This window comes from Lachancea lanzarotensis, scaffold LALA0S02, assembly GCF_000938715.1.
Source record: "Lachancea lanzarotensis genome assembly LALA0, scaffold LALA0S02, whole genome shotgun sequence".
Lineage (NCBI taxonomy): Eukaryota > Fungi > Ascomycota > Saccharomycetes > Saccharomycetales > Saccharomycetaceae > Lachancea > Lachancea lanzarotensis.
Window position 1 is genome coordinate 847,646 of NW_019212880.1, and position 24,174 is coordinate 871,819.

Sequence of the window (24,174 nt, forward strand, 5' to 3'; positions counted from 1 at the left end):
GTAGAAGATGATAAAGATAAGCCACTGTAGAGCGGTTTAAAGAAGTAGATATACAGATATCCGTAATGTTTCAGGTGTTTGATTCTCTTTATCTCTGCGTATGTTTGAAAATGTTCAATCAAAGTCACCACACACGATTATGACATCGCTGTATTAAAAAATCTCACAGTATGCTAAGGTGGGTTTCACCAAAACAAAACCGCAATAAATGCAGTTTTCTACTGTTATCGAGCCCCACAAGCACCCAAAACGACTCCCTACGTCTGTTGATTCGTTTTCTTCTATTCTGCAAGCCCACGTGATCTCTATGACGTCTCAAGCGACTCAATTCACAGCGACAGCGTAACCCAAAATGACATAGTTCCATAATACCTGACATGTGCCTAAAATACAGCCATAGTACCCGTGGAAAGCCTCTAATTATGGTCGAAATACTCAATTTTGATTAATTTACTATCACTATGCAATCTTTCTCACCTCACTCTCCTCTCAATATATTGAATTATTTTATTCATTCGGGTCCAAAAATCATTCTACGAAAACATCCAAGCACACCTGTCATTGCACAGAAGCTCAATCCCGGACTAACCTATTTCAAGGCCTCAAACAGCTTTCTAAAGAACAAAATTCACATTCAAAAAGCCTATTTCAATATCAACTCTTTCAAAACCTTGTAACTTACGCAAACGAGGTCCAATCTGGAATCTAAAAAATCCCAGGGATACCTGAAATTCTCTATTACCTCAACATCATTTCTCTACGTATCCAAAAGTCTTTGAAACTATTCATTGTGCGCTCATCTGGATTCTTATCTAAATTTAAAGATCATCATATAAAATATTACAATTTCAATTAACACACATGGTAACTTCAACAACCTTTTGGATAAACAAAACTCTTGGAAAACAAGCCCCTTTTCACCGTTTTAGAGACCCCTTAGACTGTTTTTATTAGTTTCATTGAAAAGAGCGAGTTTGGTTTGGCGAGAGTATCATGGTTCCCACCACTCACGATACAAAACAAGATGAATTGAGCTCCCTTACCAAACATCTCCAGGACGTCAACATCTTCGACAAACAGAAAATGCCATCAATGATCCATGGTAGAAAGGCCAGTACGTATTTGCGCGTATTCCAGGATGACGAAAGTACGGCCAAAAAAAAACCTGGAAGTGGCAGTCTGCCATCTGAAAAGCACTTGGCGTGCGACGACGATATCCAGGTGTCACAGCAGCAGCAGCATCACCAACCACCACCAACAAAGTCGCACTATCATGGTCCACTTCCACCGGGCTGGAAAATGAGCTTTTTTGAAAAGCGTACCGAAAAGCCACGTCCCACTCCGCCTCCCAGAAGACACTCATCCTCAACATACGACGTTCTACCTCGCTTCAGGCACATAGGGCTGCGAGACAAGCTCTCTAAAGCCTCTCATAGTCGCAGAAACAGTCGTTCTTCTTATAAAGACCCTGTAAGAAGCTCTTTACGCAGAATGACCAATAATGCATCCGTGGAGGAAAAAACATCTCTGTGGCAGGAAAAGACACCGCCCATCACAATCCAAGAGTCAGTACCGCTGGAGTCCGTACCTCCGGAACTTTCGGCCAAACCTGTAGAAGCAGGTATCGAGCCTGAAGTATGTGACAAACTCCTGACGCTGAAGCCAATTTCGTCAGCCACTTACTATCCGCATCAATCCAAGTCTGAGCCTCAAGGAGAAGGCCTTCTTGAGAGAGCTTCAATAACTCCGACGCCTCAGGAGCGGCAAGATATAGGGACACATATCCATATTTCTCCTGTAAAAAATCCAAGTTCGTCGGCAGACTCACAGCCAGAGCTTGAAGACGACGAGACTGCCGTAGATGTTTCACATCATGAAAAGCAAGATGACGACAGTGGCGATGATGAAGAGGTATACCCTTTAGCTGTCGAATTACAGCCATTTCCAAACAAGGTCGGAGGTCACACAGCAATATTCAGGTTCTCTGAAAGAGCGGTGTGTAAGGTTCTTGTACGTAGGGAGAATATGTGGTATGAAAACATCGAACAACAGCACAAGGAACTCTTAGATTTTATACCTCGTTACATTGGCGTACTAAACGTCAGACAACACTTCAATTCCAAAGAAGAGTTCCAGCGCGAAGTAGAACGAGAAAAACAAGTGAAACTCGTAAAGAAGCAACACAAAATGGACTTTTTATCTGGGAAAGTCTCACAACCACAAGATGTCATGACAGCGAGCGCACCCGTAGAGTTCAAGAACCCTGAAGTCCTATTGGACGACAACAAGCATATTATTCCAGATTCATTGTGGTACAAATATTCACACTCCCCAGAGTCAGCGCCCGGCGATTCTTACCTTTCATCGCATAGCCTTGACCGTGAGGACTCATTGCTCAAAGATTCAGGTTCAACTGTAGTGAATACTAAGTTACAAGAGCTGATTTTGAAGGAGGTCTTTGCTCCAACAAAGCGGAAACCGCATACTCGTAACTCTTCTTTAGATAAGTTGAGCATCAAGAACAATCCTTCGGCAGCAGACCTTTTAGCGTTAAGCAGCAGCATGAGAAGAAACTCGCATGAATTTCAAGGGCCGGACGATGGTGTTCCCTCACCTGCTTTACTTCCGCGTTCTACTAAGGCCAGTTTGTCAAAAAACATTGACTCACACAGTTCTGTACTGGATCTCAAGCAGTTCAACCTTCGCAAAATGGCTCAGATTGATGCAGATGATCAGGACACGACTGAAGGACCCCTTTCACAGGATGAAGAACTACATCGGACAAGTTCTTTACGCCACGAATACAGTAATTCTGCGGATGGCGAAGACGGTGTGTTTTCAATGGAAGAGGAAGATATACCTCGCTCTAAGAGCACATCTCACAATGAGTCCGTAATGTTTGAAGAAAATTCTCACACGATCGTGTCAAAATTCATTCTCTTGGAGGATCTTACGAGAAAGCTTGATAAACCATGCGTTCTGGATCTCAAAATGGGGACGCGGCAGTATGGTGTCGATGCCGACAAGTTCAAGCGTATTTCGCAAAGCAAAAAGTGTCGCAGAACGACATCGCGGAAGCTTGGCGTTAGGATATGTGGAATGAAAATCTGGAACCAGGATTACTACATTAAGAGAGACAAGTACTTTGGACGACGCGTGCATATTGGCTGGCAGTTTGCTCGTGCCCTTGCACGATTTCTGTACAGCGGAAAAGACATCTGCAGCATCGTACGCCAAATTCCACAATTGGTGAGCCAGTTTGAAAAATTGCATGCTGAGATAATGGAACTCAAAGGGTATCGTCTTTATGGCTCATCACTGTTGCTAATCTATGATGGTAACAACACCTCAAAATGTAATGTCAAAGTGAACCTGATAGACTTTGCACAGTGTGTTACGCGGGACGACATAATCAGAAGCCACGATTACTTTCGTATACCGCCAAGATCACCAGAGTCTGAAGACCGGGGATTTCTAAGAGGCGTGCGAAGCTTAAAGTTCTACTTGCAATGCATATGGAACCATTTGACCAACGACAGCCCTTTGCTGTACGGTGACAAACTCGCTACTTACATCCAGGACAACAAAGAAACGTTGAGCAAGCCTTGGGATTGGCTGGATAGCTTCGACACCGAGCCTGAACAAGAGTTTGATGATCCCGCTAGCGAACTTCGCAAGAAATGGCGTAAATACGAACTAATATTCGATGTGGAACCTCGTCATCCTGAAGATCCTGATATTAGTGAATAGGTGCGAGAGGAAGGTATAAAGATAAGTAAACTACTAAATGATTGGCATTGAAGCTTGACCACATTAGCTACAGGTTGGCGATATGTATGAACGACGATAGTGTCCTGGAACTTGGAATTATAGCTGCCACGACAGAACTTGAGTTGTTCCGAGTTTAAGAAACCTCAGTCTCCCAGCTTAAAGAGACCATCCACATGTTGGGGAAATGTGGACAGCCAATGAGACTGGTTACGTATGGAGATTTCAAAACAAAAGTGGTCGTGGAAATATTGCGTTGTTGGGAAAATTGCACTTCTTATACTAATTTTCCATAGTTCTTTCATTTTTAGCTGGGTAACACACTGACTGAAACGAAAACAAAGTCATCATGCTAGAATCGCGAATCGTGCTCTTGACGGCAGAAAGATTTAGTTAAGGCTGATTCAAGCATCCTGATGTCTGAGACCACCAAGAAAGATGAATCTTTTTCAAATGAGATTTCAGAGGGTGATAAGTATTTCATTGAGCAACGGGATCTGATCTTACAGGACATAAGTCAGTCCATGGATTCGATATTGAATAATTTGAACGGGCTTAACATTTCCTTGGAGAACTTCATCGCAGTCGGTAAGGAATTTGAAAGCGTTTCCGATCTGTGGAGTAAATTCTATGCGGGCGTGTCAACAGTAGACGATGCTCAGACTTCTGAAGATAACATAACGGAAAACACGTAAAGCACCGGTCACTTGAAGGACGGGACGTAGGCGTTGCATTCATGCTCGATCCATTTAGCTACAGTGGAGTACTAAGGGTCTCTGACACTAGGAGTTTTCGAGCATAACACTTGAAGCGCTGTTGACAGCTGGAAGGTGATAGGGCTAGTCGAAGCCTTTTTTTCACAAGTTCGATTGTGTTCTGATTTCATGGTCAACACTTATGAGCCAGATCGAGGCTTTAGAAACTGTCATGAGGTCCTGCAAACAATGGATTAGTTGCTTAGAAGCTAATTCAAGCTCGTCGATTGTTAAGCTCGTCAACACAGATTCCTCATTGGCATTAGGGCATGATAGCGGAACTGATTGAAGCTGCATTTAGGACCGCAAACAAAATCCAATGCCCTATCCAGTCGTGTATTTCAGGTTCCTCTCAGTATCTCATAAATAGCTAACCGTTGAAGTACCACTTCACCAGAATAGCGCACAACTAGAGACTGAGTCCGTTGGATCGCACTTTCTCCAGAAAGCTAAATCCTTATAGGGCATCAGTTCCTCAAATTTCTAAATCCGGTCTCTTGGCCCAGTTGGTTAAGGCACCGTGCTAATAACGCGGGGATCAGCGGTTCGATCCCGCTAGAGACCATTTTTTGCCGATCAAACCAAGCATATCGTCTCAAATCTTCCTGCCGTTGAAGCACTCATGCAAATGCGGTAGCCCTGCCGATGTTTTTGACAGACCGGTACGATAACGCACTATTTGGGAGTCTACTTGGAAGCATTCTTGATTTGCCTTGAAAATGAGATGTTTTAAAGACTTATGCACGGCAGTCGCGCGATTTCGAAGATGCGTTCCAGACGGGTGCGAAGAATGACTGTAAGGGCGTTTAGGAGAGACTGCATCAGTCCCACTTTCGATTTCGCCGGTGGATTCGTTAAAAGTATCAGGTTCTGGTACTGTGATGGACACAGCTTTGTCTGTTCCATTCCTAGCTACACTTCCATCACAGATTGTTTCTGCAACGAGGTCTTCAGTCTGTCCACGGGATGCTGAGTTAAATGAAGGGAACTCAAGTGTCAAGTCTGGAGAAACTATCGAAGCGTTATACGAAATTTCAGTCTCACTTTTCAAAAACGAACAGTCAATAGTACTATCTTTGATGCTGGTATCAATTTCAAGGATGCTTTGTGCTCCTTCAGCGTTTGGAATCAAGGTTTGATCGCATTCCAACGTACGATCACTGTCTTGATCTTCAGCAGGACCCTGATGTACTGGCTGGTATTTTGAATGCTCTGGATCTGTTTCGTCACAGTACTTTAAATTTATTGACATTTGTCGAACTGAACCCTCGGAAAAATCCTTCCAGACCTTCGTAGTTTCAGCATCGAGTGAATTTTCGGCTTCACTAGTCTCACTGGATTCTTGAGATGACTCAATCACAACAATAGGCTCTTTATGAAGAACCAAAGTCTCTTCTTTGGGGTGATTCTGCTCAACTGTAACTTCGTCCATACATTCAACACCGAATACAGCCTGCACAACATTCTCCAATAAGCTTGGAGGAAAAGAAATGGTTTGGAAGCGCTTGCGCTTTTGGTGAGTGTGTTTTGGGTATTCGATGTCTGTCCTACGTCTTTGGTTATTTCGGTACCGCGGAACAGGACTTATTTGTGAATCCGGACCGCTCTCATCAACACGTCTCTCATCGAACCACCCCAATACCAAATTCGTAGATTGATAGCCCTCAAAACCAACCGTTTGAGATCTTTCCTCCAGCCGTTTAGACTTGGGGTACACTATATCAAGTGTGCTGGATCTTTTCAGCACCATTATATAACTATAAGCTGTTTACAAAGGCTACAAAGACTGAGTCGAGTGATTTGGACTTGACACGTCTATGTTATTGAGCCACTTTATCTTGCAGAAAGTGGTGAGTTAAGGTTAAACCTTGTTGGGCGGCTAAAATTCGTTTTAATTATCTTCCAAAATACAGATCATAATGTACGGATTCTTCGAGACCTGGAATTATATAATCTTGAATATATATATATATATATATATATTTATCAGAGTATAGAGACATCCAGAAACTTGATCATAGTCTGTGTGCCACGACTTTCGTTCGTGGTATCTAGCTTTCTTTCTTAATGTTAGCGATTGTGATTTGTCTTGGAGGGAAAGCTATCAATTGGTGATGCGATTCTTTCTGGAAGCCTTTTAAACGTGATGAGTCGACCGCCTGGGTCTAGATCAATTGTGTTTCCCATCGAGCATGTCCACCTCACAATTCCCGTTGGGCGATTCTTGGAGACTCTATAGGGAAGGCTATTATACTCCTGGCGTCTTTGAGTGGGCTCAATGAGGTTGTGAAGGGAACTTTTCTTGAACTTTTTTTATGGAAGATTTCAGGATATGTCTGAGAAGATTCCCCCACTTTTCGATCTAGATCCTACCCATTCAGCCACCCAGCACCCCTGCGCGGCGCTTGAAAAAAGTGCATTGGGCATCGGTTAGAGAAAAGACAAATTGCAACAGGATTCCTTGTTGTGTGTGTGCGGTAATGAAGCCAATTTTCCTCCTGCGATAGACGCACAATATAACCTCTGTAATGCACAGATCGCTATGGGTCCCGCGTTTCGAACTCGTGGTTTTCAAGCCACCTTTTGGACTTGGAAAAGATTGGCACAAATGCATTTTGCATTCAATTCGTATGTCTTTTCTATGGTTAGTCCCAGATCGATGCGGGTCTCGTGTGAGGTCGACACAGGCGATCTGTTCAGCGATACAGTGGTGCCGAGTTCATAAGGGGGAAAAGAACAAGCTTTTGTAAAGCTCGCTTTTTAACCTAGTTTTCCTTTCGATGCTCTCGACCATGAATTTCACTCTTTCCCCCATCATACTCTTCACTTTCCCATCTTTGGGGTTCCATTGATTCCTCTCGATACCGAAACTCCGTTTTTGGCTACAAAAAATCAATGGCGGTTTCGATTCATCACAGTTAGGATCGCTTTTTCTAGCTTCGACATCACCACAATGAAAAATCGAAGGATCTGAGAACTTTGGAATGAGTCTCAGGTTGGCGTCGTTAAGTTGAGATTGCGCATCACTTGATGGCGCGCTACTTCGAAAATTTTTGGAACTCTTTTTTGTTTTCTTTTTGATCTATCTTCTGAGAATCAAAAGGGCATCAACTCGACTAACGTGGCAGCACCGAACGGTCTCTTGAATTTGTAGAGCGTTCTTCAGTTTATTGGAATCGCTAAGTTGGCATCTAATTTACACCGTTTTCAAGCCTGTGTAGCTCTACGATATCGATAAAACATCTTGAAGTAACGAAAACAAGCTAGAAAACCGTCAATTTCCAACAAATCTAGGGCATCAACTCACAACTTAACTGAATCGTACCCAGCCTTAATCGGGCTATCTTCTTGTCACTTTCTTTCGCCGATGACGTGGAATATCTTTATATGTACATATATATTAACAAATATGCCAAGACCAAAATTAACTCATCGCATCGTTGAAAAATTCAAACTACACAGGAGCTTACTGAAAGCGTTCAAGTACTACCAGAAGCACTCTTATTGGTTATATCAGTGCTTCTTCTCGTACCAGGCTCACTGTAAATAAGCTTCACGGGTTTTCCTGGGATCTGCTAGATTATCAGCACTTTTCGCATTTCAATGGAACTTAAGACTCCATCGGAAGAAAGCTCCTCAATTTCTCCCGGACCGAAAGTAAAACTAATCATGAGCAAGCTTCGAGCAGAATGCGAGCTGATGTTGATGTTCATTTTTTTTTCGATTTTGGGAAACTACTCAAGATTGGGACTAATCGAACTCACCGACTACTCAGGTGCATACGTGCGAGGACCGACTGTGATGTGGGCTAATGTGGCAGCTTGCTTCGTTATGGGGCTGATGCAGGAAATGAAAGACCTCAGCTTGTTTTCGCCGCTACTCTTCACTGGTGTTACTACCGCTTATTGCGGGTGTGTGTCATCGTTCTCCAGCTTGATGGTCGAGCTGTTTTCGAATGCTGCGAACGTTTCAACCGCCCGTGTACCTTCAGGACTACCGAACCGCGCTTATGGAATAATGCAATTTCTCGCCGTTCTGCTTACCCAATTGCTGGCGTCCATTTGCAGCCATATATTCGGACTTCTAGTAGCCAGAGAGTTTGCACCTCTTTTGGAAAGTTCTGGTACACAAGAGAAACCCTTGGCATTTCAGCGTATCCGCACCACGTTCGATTTCATTTCCAACGTTATCCTCGTGCTCTCGGTTCCGCTCTTGATTGTACAGATCGTCCTGGCTGGTGTGTACGATAACTACTCCCGCTTTTGGACTTTGTCTGCGGTTTTTGCCTTCCCAGGAGCCGTGCTGCGGTACGTGTTATCCAAGCAGCTTAACCATCGCTTTAGGCACTTTCCCATGGGCACTTTTGCGGCCAATGTGATAGGTACACTTATTTTAGCTATCATCACGCTCGTTACCAAAGGAAAACGCTCCGACGGTTCAGGTATCATCCACTCGAACACAGCCAAAACCGTGGTGGTGGCTCTTGGCAATGGATTCTGCGGCAGTCTGACCACGGTGAGCACCTTTGTAAATGAATGTCAGATTCTGCCGTTCCGCAGAACCATGATTTACTATTTCGTCTCGATATTCGTGTCATTCGGCCTAGTAGTTGTGATTGTGGGATCTTATGCTTGGACAAAAGGTCTAGAAAACTAACATAAACTCTACACCGTGATAAACAAAGCCTGGATGGACGAACAGTAACCTTTGGAGAGATTCATCGAACTTGACGCTATCACCAACTATACGGCGACGAGTACTCATGAATGTACTCGAGTATCGAAGCTAGGATAATAATACCCACTAATTACAATTGATTTATCAAAGCTAGACTCCGGCCACGTCTCGTCGTATCACCTAGGACTCCCATTTCCATCGCTTCTTTGAGGATACATACGAAACCGCTGGAGATCAAACTAACCATCATGACTGAGAAGACCCCCATCACCGAAAACCCGATCATTTGTATGCCTTTCTCTGTTCAACTCTGCCTCCTTTACACGACAAGTTGTACTAACAAACGATTGCTTCAGTCGCTCCTGAAACTTACCAATACGACAAAGATTCCCTAGACGAGTCCCAGATTGACAATGACCCTATTATGCAGTTCACGAAGTGGTTTGCAGAAGCTCAGCAAGATCCCAGTGAGGCTATTCCTGAAGCCGTGAACTTCGCATCTGCTGAACTCCCAAGTGGGCGAATCTCAGCTAGGGTACTATTGTTCAAAGAGCTTGATGAGCGTGGATTTACGATTTACTCCAATTGGGAGACTTCCAGAAAGGCCCATGACATCAGCACAAACCCACAGGCAGCTCTGACATTTTTCTGGAAGAACTTGCAAAGACAGGTCCGAATCGAAGGACTTGTCGAGAAAGTAAGTAGAGAAACTTCAGAGAGATACTTCAGAACAAGACCACGCGGTTCCAAAGTCGGTGCTTGGTCCTCGCCTCAATCGGCTCCGCTCAAGAATCGGGAAGAACTCAAGGAGCTTGTCGAGAAGAACGAAACCCGTTTCGATGGTGTGGAAGATGTGCCGTGTCCAGAATTTTGGGGTGGTGTCCGTGTGGTTCCACTTTCAATTGAGTTTTGGCAAGGGAGACAGAGCCGTTTACACGATAGAATGGTTTTCTCCCGCGAGACAGAAAAGGATCCATGGAAAATCACCAGAATTGCTCCTTAGGACTGGAAACTAAGTGTTTGCATTTTCGCCAGGCCTGTTTCCTTCTCGATAATCAAAGTTACAATGCAAATAGACTATACAGAAATGGCATCTAGCACTTGCCGTACGTTAGTATGGATGCTCTTATTAAAGGGTTCGATCTCTTCAGCAAATGCCTGCAATCGTATTTGGATTTGGTCGTTCTCAGCCGGCTGAAACGTTAAACATCCAGAACATGCAAAATAGCAGCATATTAAAACAAACATATTTTGGTTGAAATCTTGCTGTGAATGCTGCTCAGAACATTCGAGGATTTCCTGCAGTACCTCGTATGTCCGTTGAACAGTGCTGTGGGGCACAATTTGTACAAGACTCTTGATTTGAGCCAAGTTCAAACATAATCCCAAGTGCAATACGAAAACCTCAATCAAATCTCCTTGACCGTGTTGCAGTAGAAGGGCAGAGTTAGTGAGGGTGAAAGCAAGGGAACAATGTAACACATCTGCCATTCCATCACATATTTCAAATGCATCATTCGTTAATCTCACGAGAACTTTTACGAGGTCTTGGTTGGTCGCCTGCGAGCAACAAAATGGTGTTAGTGCCTTGAGCCATTCCGATCGAGACTTCTGATGCATTGTGCTTTTGGTAAGAACTTTCAGGGCAATAACGAATGCATCACTGGCGTACGATTGACTATTTTTCAACGCTTGTAAAATAGTATCCGAAGCATTGTAGTCGTCTGTACTCTTCGATTTGTCTAGACAAAGGTTCCACAGCTTGAGTCCATAGAATAGGCCTGGTTTTCTGTCGGTAAGTTTTAGGAACTCTTCGTAATTGTTTTTGACGTGATCAGTGCAGGCGTCGGTGGAAACGACGCTTAGCTGTTTTAAAAGTGGGAGTACAAGTTCGTGAAAGTTTATTTGACCTGATGCAATGTTTTTAGGGTTCACAGCGACTGCGTTGAGGATGAAAGAACAAACGTGCAAAATTAAATCATTGGAATTTGCACACAGACCCGTGCACCATTCCCAGATTTCCAATTGACTCTGCTTCACTGCATAGTCTAGCATCTTAGTGTCATTTAGCATATTCAAAGCCAAGCCAAGCAGGCTAGCAATTTTGGTATCAGAGTTAGTCTTCGAATTTTCATGCAAAAAAAATTCCAATTCATCCTGGTACTTCAAAGCTTCCCCCATGTCGCGGAGGTGGTTGAAATGCTGCGTAGACTGTGACTGCGAACCATCTATCTCGTCATCTAAATACGTGCGTTCACTTTCCGGCAGTGCTTCAACAATGCCGATATCGTCGTCGATGTCATCGTCATTAGCGTTTTGCACAATGGTTCGAGTCTTGCCGTACAATTTTTTTGACGCTAGATCGGTAGCGGTCCACACCTCAGACGGTTCTTCAAGTGCAGCAAACGCGTTCTCTTTTGTAGGATCCATTTGCGATTCTCCCAGCTGCGACAACATGGTGTTAGCTTCATCAATGGTGCTTTGGAAACTTTTCTCGGCTTGACTCGAAAGGAAAGTCTGCGAAACCTCGCAATCGGGCTCATCTGCATCTTCGTAAATCGCGTAAGGTTTTGGATGAAGCGTTTTCTTACGTTTTTTTAGCACTGGTTGATCCAGAAAATCGAGCAGTTCCGGTTGCAACGTGTTTGGCAACGTCTGGCGTTGATCTGGGTTGTTCACGGCTTTTGAATCCCTGATTTCCGCTGTCAAGTCGATACTTGTTTTTGGAGTTATGAAATCGCCGCAGTCTTCGCTTTCAAATGACTCTGAAAGAGCTTCGTCTTCGCTGAAACTTGCACAATGTGTTTCTTCGTCCCGTCGCGTCCATTTGGACCTACCCAGCCTGCCGTAGGTCTTCATTCTGATAGCTTTTCCGCTCGAAATTCGTGTTTTGGATCTAAAGTGTCTGTAGTAACGTAAATTAACATTGTAGCAGCATTTCATCATCTATCTAATGATAGTTGATCAAAAGTCGAAGAAAACAATACAAAGTATAGCATATTGTGCTCCTAGTAGCCATGTACACTGATCTCAGCAATAAGCTTGTGCTGGAGGCAAAACGTGCGCATCAATTGAGCCTAAGTTCGGGTCCAGAGCTGCTTCCTATGTACCAGGAAGAGCTGGTAAGAAATATCGTACGAGAGGTGAGCCAACTGGGGAAAAACGCTGAGTTCTTGAGGGCTCAACAGGCACAGAGCAACGAGGAAGACAAGGTAGCCCGTTGCCAGCAGTTCGTGACGCTCCTGTGTATGGAACGCAACAAAAGATGTTTATTAGCCTACCAAAAACTGCGAAGTGACGCATTGGACACCCTTGCGTGGAATCCAAACGGAAACGGCGCCGCAGATGCCACACAGAGAAACAGCGCCAATCTTTCACACCATGAACAAGAGTATTTGAAGGACTATGCACAGCTTCTCACGGAAATGAAAAGCGGCGACTACACGGATATCGACCTTTCCGGGTCACTAACGCCTCCTAGCGACGTTTTTATCGACGTGCGGGTGTTAAAAGATGCAGGAGAGATACAGACGGAATACGGGGTGTTCAATTTGATCAAGGATTCTCAATTTTTCGTTCGGCAAGCGGATGTCGAGCGTCTAATACAACAGGGCTACTTAAAGAAACTGTAAGTGGTGGTGAGGACACAACGAGTGAATTTACGGCCTCCAGGGATATTTGGAGACCGGTAGGTCAAAAAAAAAGACGGGTGACGACTCAATGCTGAAAAGATACATCATTGAGTTGCTGAAACACAATACACTCAAAGACAGAACAAGGAGACGCTAATGAAAGATCACCCACGCTGTCAATTGCAAAATTCAAAGCCCTAACCGCTGAATCTAGGTACAGTTGGCCTCGAAAGCTTGATCGAAGCCGTCCCACACGTGACTTACACGTGACACATACCTTGATACTGTCATACGAATCAATAAATGAACAAGACTGTGCCAGCTATAGAGAGAGAAATACTTTGACAAGAGAGCTTGAACATCTAGTTCTCTCTACAACGTTTCTGTCTCCATCTCGAACCGTTTCTCAACTTCCACAATGATGTCGGCATCGAAGAAACAGTACTTTCAATTGCTTCCGGACAGACTGAAAAGTTTCTTCAAGAAATACCCTCCAAGCGTGAAATACAGCGAAAAACCGACCTCGATCCAAGCGGTAGATGCTAACCCATTTTTGGCCAACAAAAACCCTGCAACGGGCAAATATCATAACCCAAAGTATTCTTTGAGACGTATGAGTGATCTGTACAAGCTGGCGCATCAGTACGGGCTACAGGAACTGCTGCCACCCAGAAACAAACTGTTTTTCCAGGAAAAATACGATCAAAAGAAGTTCATGAAGGGTGTGCTGTTACCAAAGGGCCACAAACACGAGTTGGCGCAATCTGATAAGATGCGCAAGATGCAAGAGGCTATTCGCAATGCGGACGAGTACATTCTGGAGGCCAAAGGCCGCAAGTATGCGAGGAAACTGGAAAAACGAAAATTGGGAAAAACACCTAGCTGGTTCTGAAGTCGGCACTCACTCCAAAAAGCTGCTTGTCTGCTTTATAAATCGCTTGTAAATACAATTACATATTGCACAACTATCTGCTTTTCTTGTTCGGACTAGTATGTTCCAGCGTAGTGAGCGATCTTGAAATCTCAATAGGGCCTTGAGATGAGATGAGATGAGCAAAGCTGAGCTGATTTTGAAGGAAAACATGTGGAAGTAAAGCCAGCTACCGATGTCTCGCGAGTTCCGTTTCGACGAAAATGTCTCAGAGAAACAGTTGAATCACCAATCAACTTCGCTGGTCGTGCCCAGCATCACCAGAGCGAGAATACACAACTCGATGTATTACAAGGCCAACCTTGATGCAGCGTCCCTAAGAGGCAACAGCATGCTGCAATTGTCCACAACCATGCTTAAAGAATTGGGTACATGTCGTGGAGCTAGTAGCCGAATGAGTATCGTGTGTGGAGGTGTCGAATTCAAGTGCCTACTGATGAAATTGGTACACATTAGGCCAACATGGGCTCAATTGCTGGTAATCTTGCAAAAGGGTCATGAAAAGCACTCCAGGTTTGATAACAAGTATCTGGTGGTATTGGTACTTACGTATTTGCGCTTGCAGTACTATTTTCTACCAAGGCCCTCAGAGACTTCGCATTTGAAAGGAATTCGAGATTTCAACAAAGATCAGAACGTAACGGCTGAAAATCTCAAAAATCTGCTACTTCTGTACATCCGTGACTATCGCAAGGTGAAGTGTATGGCGCTTGATGCCGACTGCTGGGTACAAGGCGGGCCACAGAAGGTTGAGATCAGACATATCGATGAAATTGTCGATTGGCTATGCACCGAGAGTCAGATCTGGGCTCTTCCCTTGGGGCAGTGTCAATGGTGCGATATTTATGCAGAAAATGAATCAGAGAGCGAGAGCGAAACTGACAGTTCTGAATCGGGGTCTGACGACGATTAAGAAGAGGTATTTTTCCATTTGTCTTCATTCAAAAACTCTACGCATTTCTTATACACTGCGTCATTCCCGAAACCTCTCGTGGAAAACAGCATGCGGTTGTTATACAGTGGGATACACACTAACGAGCGCCGGCACTTTTCTCGTTTTTTTCCTGCATCTCACAGTGCTCGTCTGGCACGTTTGGCAGGTCCACCGTTTGTGTCCATTCGTCTCTTGCGCCCAGAATCGTCTGCAAGCTTCCCTGAGTGTCTCATTCTTTGCAGATGTCTTTCGTCCACCAGCAGTGAGTCTAAGTTCAGTGCATCTGGCAGGATAATCTGTCGAATAGTATTTCCCCGGATATTGATATACTGCAGCGCTGTGGTTTTTTGTTCTGCATTATGCTGCCCTCCGCTCAAAAACACACCTGCCGCGGCGCAGTTCCCGCTTTTATTGGGTAGTGATAGCTTCACGTCTGTAAGTGTCGCATTCATCTGCGGAGACACAGTCTGTAAAGTGCCCCAGACCGTGGTCCCATTTTTCAATTCCACAGTTACTTGCTCATTGCGCAGCTTCATCAAGAAGTGTACTAGTTTCATGCTGTCAGATCCCCAATGGCTTTTGAAACTGAGTTGTAGCTCCTGGAACTGGAGCTCATCGGATGAGCAGTTGGTCGACAGTATAGTTAATATTATGGTAAAATACCGAGAAAGTTTCAGGAGCATTATATACGAGAATGGAAAAGATAAGATCATGGTCACATGACACACTACTCAACGTAATGAAGATAACAACACTAAACAGGCTTGTTGAGCTGGATTTTAGAAACCGTTTGATGGTGAAATGAGTGGCGTTAGGAAGTTTTTGTCTTTTCCGGTTGCATTTCTAAATTTTGGCTTCGGAGCGACAGTTGATCTTTTTCTAAATTGCATGTCAGGCGAGTACGAAGTGATGTGAAAAAAGGTTAATGTGACGTTGAAAACTCCAGCGTATTGTAGTTGTTTGAAACGCCTATCTTATGTATGTTTCTTGTCATAAACAAATTCAAGGCTAGGGCCCTATGTATTTCATGTTCTAAGTTTTTTTTATAGCCAATTCGACGTATCAGAAAGCCTTTTTTTTCGAATGCTCTTCAGCAGCACCACTTGAGAAAACATGCTCGTATTTAAGCCGTCGCAAGCTTGGACACAAATTAAACACTCGGTGTCCTTTGAATCGTGTGCTAGCTTCGTTTTCTTGCCGCACATTTTGACGTTTTTTCGTTATCGGGCATATGCGGGCCTAGAGAATATATTGATAAGATCTTCCAAGTATATAACTACAACTATAACTGTAAGTTAGTGCATGCAAATAGAGACTATTCGAAAAGACACCAACAGACATTAAAACTAGGGCCAATCCACTTGAATCATCAATAATCCGCGTCAAATGTCCATGCAAAAATCGAATAATAATCCTGTCTTGGTGTACAACTCGCTGCTGGCGCGTCGTCCGTTACTAACCAAAATTGCAACCGGGGCAATTCTCAGCGCACTCAGTGAGCTGATTAGTCAATTGACCACCACCAGTGCTCAGAAAACCGACGAGAATCTCAAAGGAGGCTTTCATAAAATCAGAAGCCTCTTACAAAGGCCGAAATATCAGAAACTACTGCTGATGCTTTTGTACGGCGGCGTCGTCAACGCTCCCATCAACCATTTTTTCTACCAATGGCTCACATTGTTCACCAACAAGCGTATAGCACCTAAATGGAGACGCCTCGCACAACTATGCGGGTCTTGGTGCGTCATTAGCCCCATCCAGGTTTTCGGACTCATCACCGCACTTACGTTGGTAAATTTGGGACCCGGAGAAAAAGATGGACCTGCAAGTAAGAAGCTGAAGGCAGTCCAGGATAGTTTGCAGACTCGTTATGGAACCATGCTCACCAGCAGCATTTTGAGCTCTACCGTTTTTGTTTCTGTAGCACAGCAGTTTATTGCTCCCGAAAAGTGGTCGGTTTTCTTTAGTTTTGCATACGCTGCGCTGAACACAGGCCAAAACATATACATGAAGCTGTCGTCAAGCCAAAAATGAGAGTCGAACCAAATATAATTAGGGTGTGCGATCTCGACTATGATGTTCTTCGACTATAGTTTGCACGCACAGTTTAAACGTAACACTATCGTTTTTTTGAATTCTTGTTTCTCTCTTGTCCCATAGAAAACAGTCATCCGGATACAGGTTGAGCACTAGTTTTTTGATCACCACTCTCGGCCTTAGCGAAATTATTCGGCGAGCTTGCTTCCACAGAGCCGTCCTTCTTTTTACCCTTCCCCTGGGCCTTCTTCTTTTGTTTAGACTTTTTCTGGGCAGGCTTTTTCTTGGACTGGACGTTGGAATCAATGGTAGTACCAGGACCACCTTGATCAACTGCTTTGCTCTTTTTCTCCATCTTCTTTACACGGTCTCTTCTTTGAAGCTCACGTCGGCCCGCTTCCTCAATGATCACCATGTTCTGCTTGTTTGACGCGCCCTTCGCATTGCCGGTGTTTTTTGTTTTCTTCTTGGGCTCCGTTACTTCGCCAACAGGCTTTTTGTTCTTGGACTTTGTCTTCTTTTTGGTCTTATTCTTCTTAGTCTTTTCTTTGGCTCCCTCTCCGGCCAATGCAATGACTGCACGTTCTCCTTGGTTTCTGATTCTAGCTTCGTCTTCTAGTTTACGATCTAGTGCTTTCTGCAACGGCTGAATGACGCTGAGATCAGAGTAGCCATATTCCTCCTTGTGGTCGTTCATCAGTGCCATGGACTTCAAAAACGTTTGAAAAGTTTTGTCCTTTTCAATCGTGCCCTCCAGAACAGCTTTATGGTTCTTCATGCCCTTACGATCCTCGTTTTTGAGACGTTTGACATAAGGACTCATGGCCGTTACAGGAACCATCGAAGTATTACTGTCATCCGTGAACTTTAGGTTCTTGATTTTCCCCACAAATTCATGCAGTTTTGAAAGCTCGTAAAACGTCAGATACGCCCTGGAGTATGTAGGAAGCTTGAACGGTTTTCTGGAATAATGACCTTGAACATAGTATTGAGAATCAACATTGTCTGCCAAAAATTGGGCTCCGGCGCCCAATTCCTTCTGTAGCGTTTCAAAAAAATGCTCACTGGTCAGATCTGGCGGCAGCAAACGAATCACAATTTTATGCTGGGCAGCCGGTACCGTGGTCTGTTCTTTGTTGCGCTTAGATTTCTTCTTAGATTTTGAGCTTCCCGGGCCGCCTGCAGATGTGGGACCTTTAGCTTCATTTTTGAGCTTTTGAACCCCGGTTTTTTTCTTGTCTCCACCTTTACCGTCAGCGCTACGCTTTAACTCATGTTCAACGCTACCCCGGGACCTTTCATCCATGTTCTTTCATAGGTTTGAGGTTCAGTTCAAGTTATGTTCTGTGAATATCGAAAATTTTCCATTATTACATGGATTCAATGGGTAGATGCCCTATTAACTACAAAGTTACAGAAGCTCATAACGTCGATGAAACCCGCTATAGGGCCCGTGCTTGCTCAATTTCTCCACAGCATCGAGTCCGGAGATTTGGGTTGCTTGGACATAAATTTGAACCAGAATGGACGGCTCATCGCCGAGCTACAAGCCGAACTACAGAATGGAATCAATGACAAAGATATAGAGGCTATCATCGAGAACAAAAAGTTCGAAGGAGGTAAATGGACCAGGTTTAATATGCTGATAGCGAATTTCATACGTTTTTGCAGAGATGTCAATCCCTGGTCGCTCTGGGAAAGTTCGGATCTAATCTTCAATTACTACCAGGACTTAACAAATTGTATACTGAACGATAATTTCCCAGTGGATCCATTAGTTACCAATTTTCAGCATACCACGGAATATGTTATACCGCTGGCACGGGAGTTGGATTCTAGCTACCGCGAGCTGGGCACGCGAAAACATCAGTTTCTAACACACATTTCGTCTGTCGTCACTAAACTGTTCAATAGCATCAAGCCGCGATACGAAAAGCCTGCAGCGCCTTTTGAGGATTTGCCTAGGAAACAGCAGATTCTTCTTTACACTGCAAACAAGCTGAACAACATCTACATGCAGATTGATTCTCCTGCCTCGTGTGCTAATATTTTTAAAAACGTCAAACCCAAATCCGCAATCGAAAGCTTCTCACAATATCCCGTGCGCGAACAGATAGAGTACCGCTATCTACTGGGCCGGTACTACATGCTGAACCATCGCGTTTCCAATGCGTTCCACCAACTCAACAGTGCCTTTAATCTGCTGGTGAAGTTTACTGCACACACAGCTGCCTTAGATCCCTCAGTCCAAAGAAATAAGCAAAGGATCTTGAGGTTTTTGTTGCCGGTGGGAATTTTGTTTGGTAAAACGCCGGCTAATTTGGAAAACCAGCTACATGGTGGTGAGAACGACGCCATTCAAAATTATCTGGAATTATCGCACATTGTGAAAACCGGTTGTTTGCATCGTTTTCATGTGTGGATGGCCAAAAACGAAGATAAATTGCGCAGACAGCGGCTCCTTCTCCTAATACTCGAAAAATGCCCTCTTCTGATATATCGCAGTCTAATTCGCCGTGCCATCGCCGACTTCTGTTTCCCAAATGACAGTAACAAGATATCTTATTCATTTCTAGAAATCGCTCTTAAGTTTTCGTTGGGCCTAGAACAAGGCTTGAAGCCAATCTACACCATGGTCCACGTACCAGCGAACATTTCGAACGCACTCGAGTCTCTCGTCAACATTGGCCTCATGAAAGCCAATTGTTTTCCTGTCAGCCAACAGTGTGTATTTCCCAAGACCAACAAAATCGATTCTGTTTTTCCGTCCGTGAACGAAAAGCTGGTGGCCTTTTTCCCACTAAACAGTGACGATGTCTGGCTTGATGATTGAAATCAGAGACCTGACATTTTCTCACCAAACTGATACTACGATCTCGGTAGAAAAAGCCCCAAATTTTTAAGCGCTACCAAGCACAATAAAAGAGAAGACTGCCGAGATCCCCATACAATACCATCAGGGATCACAACGCAATTAAATCTTGGCCATTTCTTCACTGACGTTTTAAGATGTCCAGCCAACTTTGACGACGGAAAAAGATTGTCACTTTTTCCCTTCCTGTCACATTTAGGACATAACCGTGAAAGAGTACTGTATAAAAATTTGTTGAATTGCAAATTGATAATATGGCAACCTAACAACACAACATCGAGCTGACATCAAAGAATAGCAACTAAAAACACCTTTAAGCCTCATTTGAGTCTAATTTGAGTGGCTCAGAGTTTTTCACGGCTGTTGTTTTATTAGGACTGCTGAAAATTGGGACTTTTAGCGTCGATTTGGGGCCAAAACTTTTGATAGAAAGAGGTTATTCGGGAGCCATCAAAAACTTGGGATAGAGTCCGACCTAGACTTGCAAAGTGATAGATCATACGTTGATCTCATAAGAACTATTAAAAGCTTATAAAACACTGCAAAGTGGCGTTCAATAGGTGACATAATGGTGGAAAGAGGGCCCGATCAGTGGCTTGAAAAAATAAAAAAATGCCAATCGCTCACAGAAAGTGAAATGAAGCAATTATGTGAGATGGTTAAGGAACTGTTAATGGAAGAATCAAACATTCAGCCCGTGCAGACACCTGTGACGGTATGTGGTGATATTCACGGCCAATTCCACGATCTTTTGGAGCTTTTTAGAACCGCAGGCGGATTTCCAGACGAAATCAACTACATCTTCCTTGGTGACTACGTGGATCGTGGTTACTACAGTCTTGAGACTTTCACACTTCTGATGTGTCTGAAAGTAAAATATCCGGCTCGGCTGACTTTGGTGCGAGGAAACCACGAGTCACGCCAGATCACACAAGTTTATGGATTTTACGAGGAGTGTCTAAACAAATACGGGTCAACAACAGTTTGGAAATACTGCTGTCAAGTGTTTGACTTTCTAACGCTGGCGGCAATCATTGACGGCAAAATCCTGTGTGTGCACGGAGGTCTGTCGCCCGAAATACGCATGCTGGACCAGATTCGAGTGCTGTCAAGAGCTCAGGAAGTTCCACACGAGGGTGGCTTCTCGGACCTGTTATGGAGTGATCCTGATAACGTGGAGGCGTGGCAGGTTTCGCCGCGTGGGGCCGGATGGCTATTCGGGAGCAAAGTGGCGCGCGAGTTCAATCACGTCAACGGCTTAAATCTCATAGCTAGGGCACACCAGTTGGTCATGGAGGGATTCAAGTATCATTTCCCAGAAAAGGATGTCGTTACGGTGTGGTCTGCCCCCAATTACTGTTATCGCTGTGGGAATGTGGCGAGCGTAATGAAAGTGGACGAGGATCTCGAGCCCTCTTTCAAGATCTTCTCCGCAGTGCCCGACGATTACATCCAGGAGAACAACCACAATAACCAACGTGGTGGCTACTTCTTGTAAGCAGCAGCAGCAGCAGCAGCAGCACCATCACCACCATCATTTTTCATCATAATCATCATTATCATCATCATCATCATCATCATTGACAAAACCGACAGCAATAACGATTTTTTCACATTTGTACAATAGACTATCAAGTGTCTTACTTTGGGCCCACATACACTGCGTGAGATGCTGCTGGACTTTCTGATTCTTTTCTGCTCTTAATGACGATCACGACCCTTGGTTGACGGTTTGACAATATTTTTTCACTGAGACTGTTGAAGAGCTCGCGAAACCGTTTCTCAATGGTCTATGAGAACGCCACGATGCTTTGGGTATTTGATATGAAGCCAAATCTGGCGGGATATTTGATTCGGGTGATTGGATTTACGCTCAACATCAGAAATGGGCCAAAAATATGCCCAAAAGACTCAAAAGAGAGAAGAATTAAGGCCAAATTTTTTTTGACCATGATGCGAATGTAAATCCAGTCTACTCATTAAAAGCGTCCATATATTTAGGCCCCATTGGTAACATTCGTGCGCTCACTGTGACGTTAAAACCATGATTCTTAGCCCGTTAACCATCACTCTGTACGACAATAATATCTCAGATTCGATCCACAAATTAATTATAAAAGAGACAGGGGTCCAAGTTCAAGCTCACCCAATGTTCAACCACTTTTAAAGCATCTCAAAACTTCACTGTTGGCTTGATTTCCTGTCAATTCGGTGGTATTGACGCTTAGAAGCTCTTAATAGCGATATTTGGTGGACTTTCAAAATCCTGTTCTCTTATTATTTTGAATTAGAATGACTCGTTATTCTGTATTATTGTTGGCATTTCTGTGCGCTTTGGTAACTGCCTCGCCTGTTTTCCCAGCGTTTTTCAGCTTCCCAGGCACCCGGTCTGGAAACAAGCCCATTTCGGGCGATTCGCCGCTGCAGCAGTGCGATGTGGACGAAAAACAGGTTTTGGATATCAAATTGGTCAATTTGTTGCCCAATCCTCCCGTTCGTGGGGAAAACGTCACTGTTTCCGCTGCAGGCTACGTGAAAGAGACCATCGAGAAGGGCGCGTACGTGGACGTTGAAGTGCGTCTTGGATACATCAAGCTGCTGTCACAAACGTACGATTTGTGTGAAGAACTTGAGAACAACGATGTCGGTGGTCTCAAGTGCCCCATCAAAGCGGGCGACTACATGATCGAAAAATCTGTTGAAATTCCTCAGGAGGTGCCTCCAGGGAAATACACCGTTTTGGCTCGCGCCTACACCGAGGATGACGACGAAATTACTTGTTTGAGCGGCGAAATTTACTTTCCAGCTTATTAAGAAAGTGTGAGACCTGCTGTGATAATGGAAATCTCGTAAACCCGTAGCCATTGCTTGTATTGTTAAACAAACAGCTGGGCTGTTGTCAAAACAAGAGCTAGCAAGCGCGAGCGCGCAATGAGAGAAAGAGAGAGAGAGTATCCACGTGTGGACAAAAGACACTTTTGTCGTAAAACATGACATCAGCGCTCGAACGGAAAAATATATTACGTAATATTGTAATTCAAAAATGCACCCAGACATCCTCAAATTTACTCACGTGACTTTTCTAAAAATCAAAGTCATATGACATACGTTATAGTTTCACACGACTTGCATACTTACTAACTCGTCTGAATGCTACTACACCTTCCTCCAATTCAACATCTACTACAGTTACTGATCACCCACTACTCAGACGATCTTAACCACTCCAATCTCTAAGTGACTTCCAATCACCATGCTATCGGTATCCATTCTTTCCAGAACTCCAAGTTCCAGGCTCGCAAGCTGCTTTATTCCTGTGTTCAATTTCCGCAACTCGGTATGTCATTACAGTTCCGATGTTCGGCTCAGAATACCACCAATCAAGCGTGTGGGCGAAACTTTGGAACGCAAAAAAGCCCGGTTGGTATACCAATCCCGTAAAAGAGGTATTTTGGAAACGGATTTGCTACTCTCGCGTTTTGCAGCGAAATATCTGGACTCCATGACTGCTGAAGAGCTTGAAGAGTACGACTCATTGCTTGACGAGCTTGATTGGGACATTTACTACTGGGCAACCAAAAAATACGACGTAACCCCGCTACCTGAAAAGTTTCAGGATTCAAAGCTGCTGAAGAAATTGCAGGATTTCAGCGAAAACAGGGAAAAGGTTGTGATGAGGATGCCGGACTTAAGCAGCAGGTAGGAAATGGTGGCAACCGCCATTTGAGCATGTTGTGTGGGACCTAGAGGGTGAAAGAAAATATTCCTGGGCTTTCTTGTATAGCGTTTTAGTAAAATTGTTGTTTTTTTTTCTGGAGAAGTTGGGAATGTCACTGCAACCGCTGCGCTGCGGTTATGGATTTGGAGACAGTATTGGTCACTGAGAGACCTGAAATTGTCACACAATCGGTATTGAGGCGTGTAACCGTGGGAAGAGCTGTTGAAGCTTAGAAAAGAGTAAGACGACCAAAGGGTGAAAGCAAAGAAATGAATGAATCATCACTGCTCACAGTTGTGATAATAGACGAGGCAAATCTGGTCTTGAAGCTCACAACGGTAAACGGTTCTTCGCTTTGGAAAAGAACGTACTCATGAGTACTCATCCGTACTCATGAGTATTCAAATTTTGAAAAATTGGATATCGAAAACCAGTCCCATCTCATCATCGACAAAGACATAGAGCTTCAATCGAAAGTGAATCCACCGGAATAGCACGCTCAACCGATTCTCACGAACCCCTCCAATGGCCGGTAAAACACCCGTACCTAGACTTCCTCCTTTGCCCAGGTTGAAAGTGAAGAAACCGATTATTCAACAAGAAACTAACAAATGCTTGGTGCTCATGTCGAATTTACTGCAGTGCTGGTCGTCCAACGGCCACATGAGCCCCGTGTGTGAGAACCTCGTGAAAGACTTGAAATTGTGCTCGTCTGAAAATGCCACGGGAAAAAACGCTGGTGTTCAAAAAAGCAGCATCAATTACCATGCAGCAAGACTTTACGATCGGGTTTCTGGTAAACCTCACGATTGAACGAGGACCGCTCCTTAAAACCCAAATTGAAGCACAT

General features: G+C 44.1%; 17 protein-coding genes and 1 non-coding gene across 18 annotated transcripts; 14 read left to right on the forward strand and 4 right to left on the reverse strand.

Annotated features, from left to right (window-relative positions):
* Positions 1-993: 993 nt before the first annotated feature.
* Positions 994-3,750, forward strand: KCS1 (LALA0S02e09252g1_1; the record flags this gene model as incomplete). Its single annotated transcript, XM_022773976.1, has 1 exon — positions 994-3,750. One exon carries the CDS (start codon positions 994-996, stop codon positions 3,748-3,750), a length of 2,757 nt encoding a protein of 918 aa, XP_022627448.1.
* A 434-nt stretch (positions 3,751-4,184) lies between these two features.
* DAD1 (LALA0S02e09274g1_1) lies at positions 4,185-4,463 on the forward strand (the record flags this gene model as incomplete). The annotated part of the gene is made up of 1 exon (XM_022773978.1): positions 4,185-4,463. The coding sequence occupies one exon, from the start codon at positions 4,185-4,187 to the stop codon at positions 4,461-4,463; it is 279 nt and encodes a 92-aa protein (XP_022627449.1).
* Positions 4,464-5,014: 551 nt separating this feature from the next.
* On the forward strand, positions 5,015-5,088 carry LALA0_S02e09296r. Its single transcript has one exon. It is a non-coding gene; the product is annotated as a tRNA-Ile (tRNA).
* A 30-nt stretch (positions 5,089-5,118) lies between these two features.
* Positions 5,119-6,273, reverse strand: HED1 (LALA0S02e09318g1_1; the record flags this gene model as incomplete). The annotated part of the gene is made up of 1 exon (XM_022773979.1): positions 5,119-6,273. One exon carries the CDS (start codon positions 6,271-6,273, stop codon positions 5,119-5,121), a length of 1,155 nt encoding a protein of 384 aa, XP_022627450.1.
* Positions 6,274-8,126: 1,853 nt separating this feature from the next.
* Positions 8,127-9,179, forward strand: LALA0_S02e09340g (LALA0S02e09340g1_1; the record flags this gene model as incomplete). Its single annotated transcript, XM_022773980.1, has 1 exon — positions 8,127-9,179. The coding sequence occupies one exon, from the start codon at positions 8,127-8,129 to the stop codon at positions 9,177-9,179; it is 1,053 nt and encodes a 350-aa protein (XP_022627451.1).
* A 269-nt stretch (positions 9,180-9,448) lies between these two features.
* On the forward strand, positions 9,449-10,203 carry PDX3 (LALA0S02e09362g1_1; the record flags this gene model as incomplete). The annotated part of the gene is made up of 2 exons (XM_022773981.1): positions 9,449-9,488; positions 9,557-10,203. The coding sequence occupies 2 exons, from the start codon at positions 9,449-9,451 to the stop codon at positions 10,201-10,203; spliced, it is 687 nt and encodes a 228-aa protein (XP_022627452.1).
* A 74-nt stretch (positions 10,204-10,277) lies between these two features.
* RAD61 (LALA0S02e09384g1_1) lies at positions 10,278-12,059 on the reverse strand (the record flags this gene model as incomplete). The annotated part of the gene is made up of 1 exon (XM_022773982.1): positions 10,278-12,059. The coding sequence occupies one exon, from the start codon at positions 12,057-12,059 to the stop codon at positions 10,278-10,280; it is 1,782 nt and encodes a 593-aa protein (XP_022627453.1).
* A 158-nt stretch (positions 12,060-12,217) lies between these two features.
* On the forward strand, positions 12,218-12,832 carry PSF1 (LALA0S02e09406g1_1; the record flags this gene model as incomplete). The annotated part of the gene is made up of 1 exon (XM_022773983.1): positions 12,218-12,832. One exon carries the CDS (start codon positions 12,218-12,220, stop codon positions 12,830-12,832), a length of 615 nt encoding a protein of 204 aa, XP_022627454.1.
* Positions 12,833-13,250: 418 nt separating this feature from the next.
* MRPL25 (LALA0S02e09428g1_1) lies at positions 13,251-13,724 on the forward strand (the record flags this gene model as incomplete). The annotated part of the gene is made up of 1 exon (XM_022773984.1): positions 13,251-13,724. The coding sequence occupies one exon, from the start codon at positions 13,251-13,253 to the stop codon at positions 13,722-13,724; it is 474 nt and encodes a 157-aa protein (XP_022627455.1).
* A 214-nt stretch (positions 13,725-13,938) lies between these two features.
* Positions 13,939-14,676, forward strand: PRP38 (LALA0S02e09450g1_1; the record flags this gene model as incomplete). Its single annotated transcript, XM_022773985.1, has 1 exon — positions 13,939-14,676. The coding sequence occupies one exon, from the start codon at positions 13,939-13,941 to the stop codon at positions 14,674-14,676; it is 738 nt and encodes a 245-aa protein (XP_022627456.1).
* Positions 14,677-14,834: 158 nt separating this feature from the next.
* On the reverse strand, positions 14,835-15,254 carry SMD1 (LALA0S02e09472g1_1; the record flags this gene model as incomplete). Its single annotated transcript, XM_022773986.1, has 1 exon — positions 14,835-15,254. One exon carries the CDS (start codon positions 15,252-15,254, stop codon positions 14,835-14,837), a length of 420 nt encoding a protein of 139 aa, XP_022627457.1.
* An 829-nt stretch (positions 15,255-16,083) lies between these two features.
* Positions 16,084-16,731, forward strand: LALA0_S02e09494g (LALA0S02e09494g1_1; the record flags this gene model as incomplete). Its single annotated transcript, XM_022773987.1, has 1 exon — positions 16,084-16,731. The coding sequence occupies one exon, from the start codon at positions 16,084-16,086 to the stop codon at positions 16,729-16,731; it is 648 nt and encodes a 215-aa protein (XP_022627458.1).
* A 133-nt stretch (positions 16,732-16,864) lies between these two features.
* Positions 16,865-18,040, reverse strand: UPF3 (LALA0S02e09516g1_1; the record flags this gene model as incomplete). Its single annotated transcript, XM_022773989.1, has 1 exon — positions 16,865-18,040. One exon carries the CDS (start codon positions 18,038-18,040, stop codon positions 16,865-16,867), a length of 1,176 nt encoding a protein of 391 aa, XP_022627459.1.
* Positions 18,041-18,166: 126 nt separating this feature from the next.
* On the forward strand, positions 18,167-19,567 carry THP1 (LALA0S02e09538g1_1; the record flags this gene model as incomplete). The annotated part of the gene is made up of 1 exon (XM_022773990.1): positions 18,167-19,567. The coding sequence occupies one exon, from the start codon at positions 18,167-18,169 to the stop codon at positions 19,565-19,567; it is 1,401 nt and encodes a 466-aa protein (XP_022627460.1).
* A 607-nt stretch (positions 19,568-20,174) lies between these two features.
* Positions 20,175-21,104, forward strand: SIT4 (LALA0S02e09560g1_1; the record flags this gene model as incomplete). Its single annotated transcript, XM_022773991.1, has 1 exon — positions 20,175-21,104. One exon carries the CDS (start codon positions 20,175-20,177, stop codon positions 21,102-21,104), a length of 930 nt encoding a protein of 309 aa, XP_022627461.1.
* Positions 21,105-21,898: 794 nt separating this feature from the next.
* NPC2 (LALA0S02e09582g1_1) lies at positions 21,899-22,420 on the forward strand (the record flags this gene model as incomplete). Its single annotated transcript, XM_022773992.1, has 1 exon — positions 21,899-22,420. One exon carries the CDS (start codon positions 21,899-21,901, stop codon positions 22,418-22,420), a length of 522 nt encoding a protein of 173 aa, XP_022627462.1.
* A 439-nt stretch (positions 22,421-22,859) lies between these two features.
* On the forward strand, positions 22,860-23,309 carry SDH5 (LALA0S02e09604g1_1; the record flags this gene model as incomplete). Its single annotated transcript, XM_022773993.1, has 1 exon — positions 22,860-23,309. One exon carries the CDS (start codon positions 22,860-22,862, stop codon positions 23,307-23,309), a length of 450 nt encoding a protein of 149 aa, XP_022627463.1.
* Positions 23,310-23,849: 540 nt separating this feature from the next.
* MRP10 (LALA0S02e09626g1_1) lies at positions 23,850-24,137 on the forward strand (the record flags this gene model as incomplete). Its single annotated transcript, XM_022773994.1, has 1 exon — positions 23,850-24,137. The coding sequence occupies one exon, from the start codon at positions 23,850-23,852 to the stop codon at positions 24,135-24,137; it is 288 nt and encodes a 95-aa protein (XP_022627464.1).
* Positions 24,138-24,174: the final 37 nt, after the last annotated feature.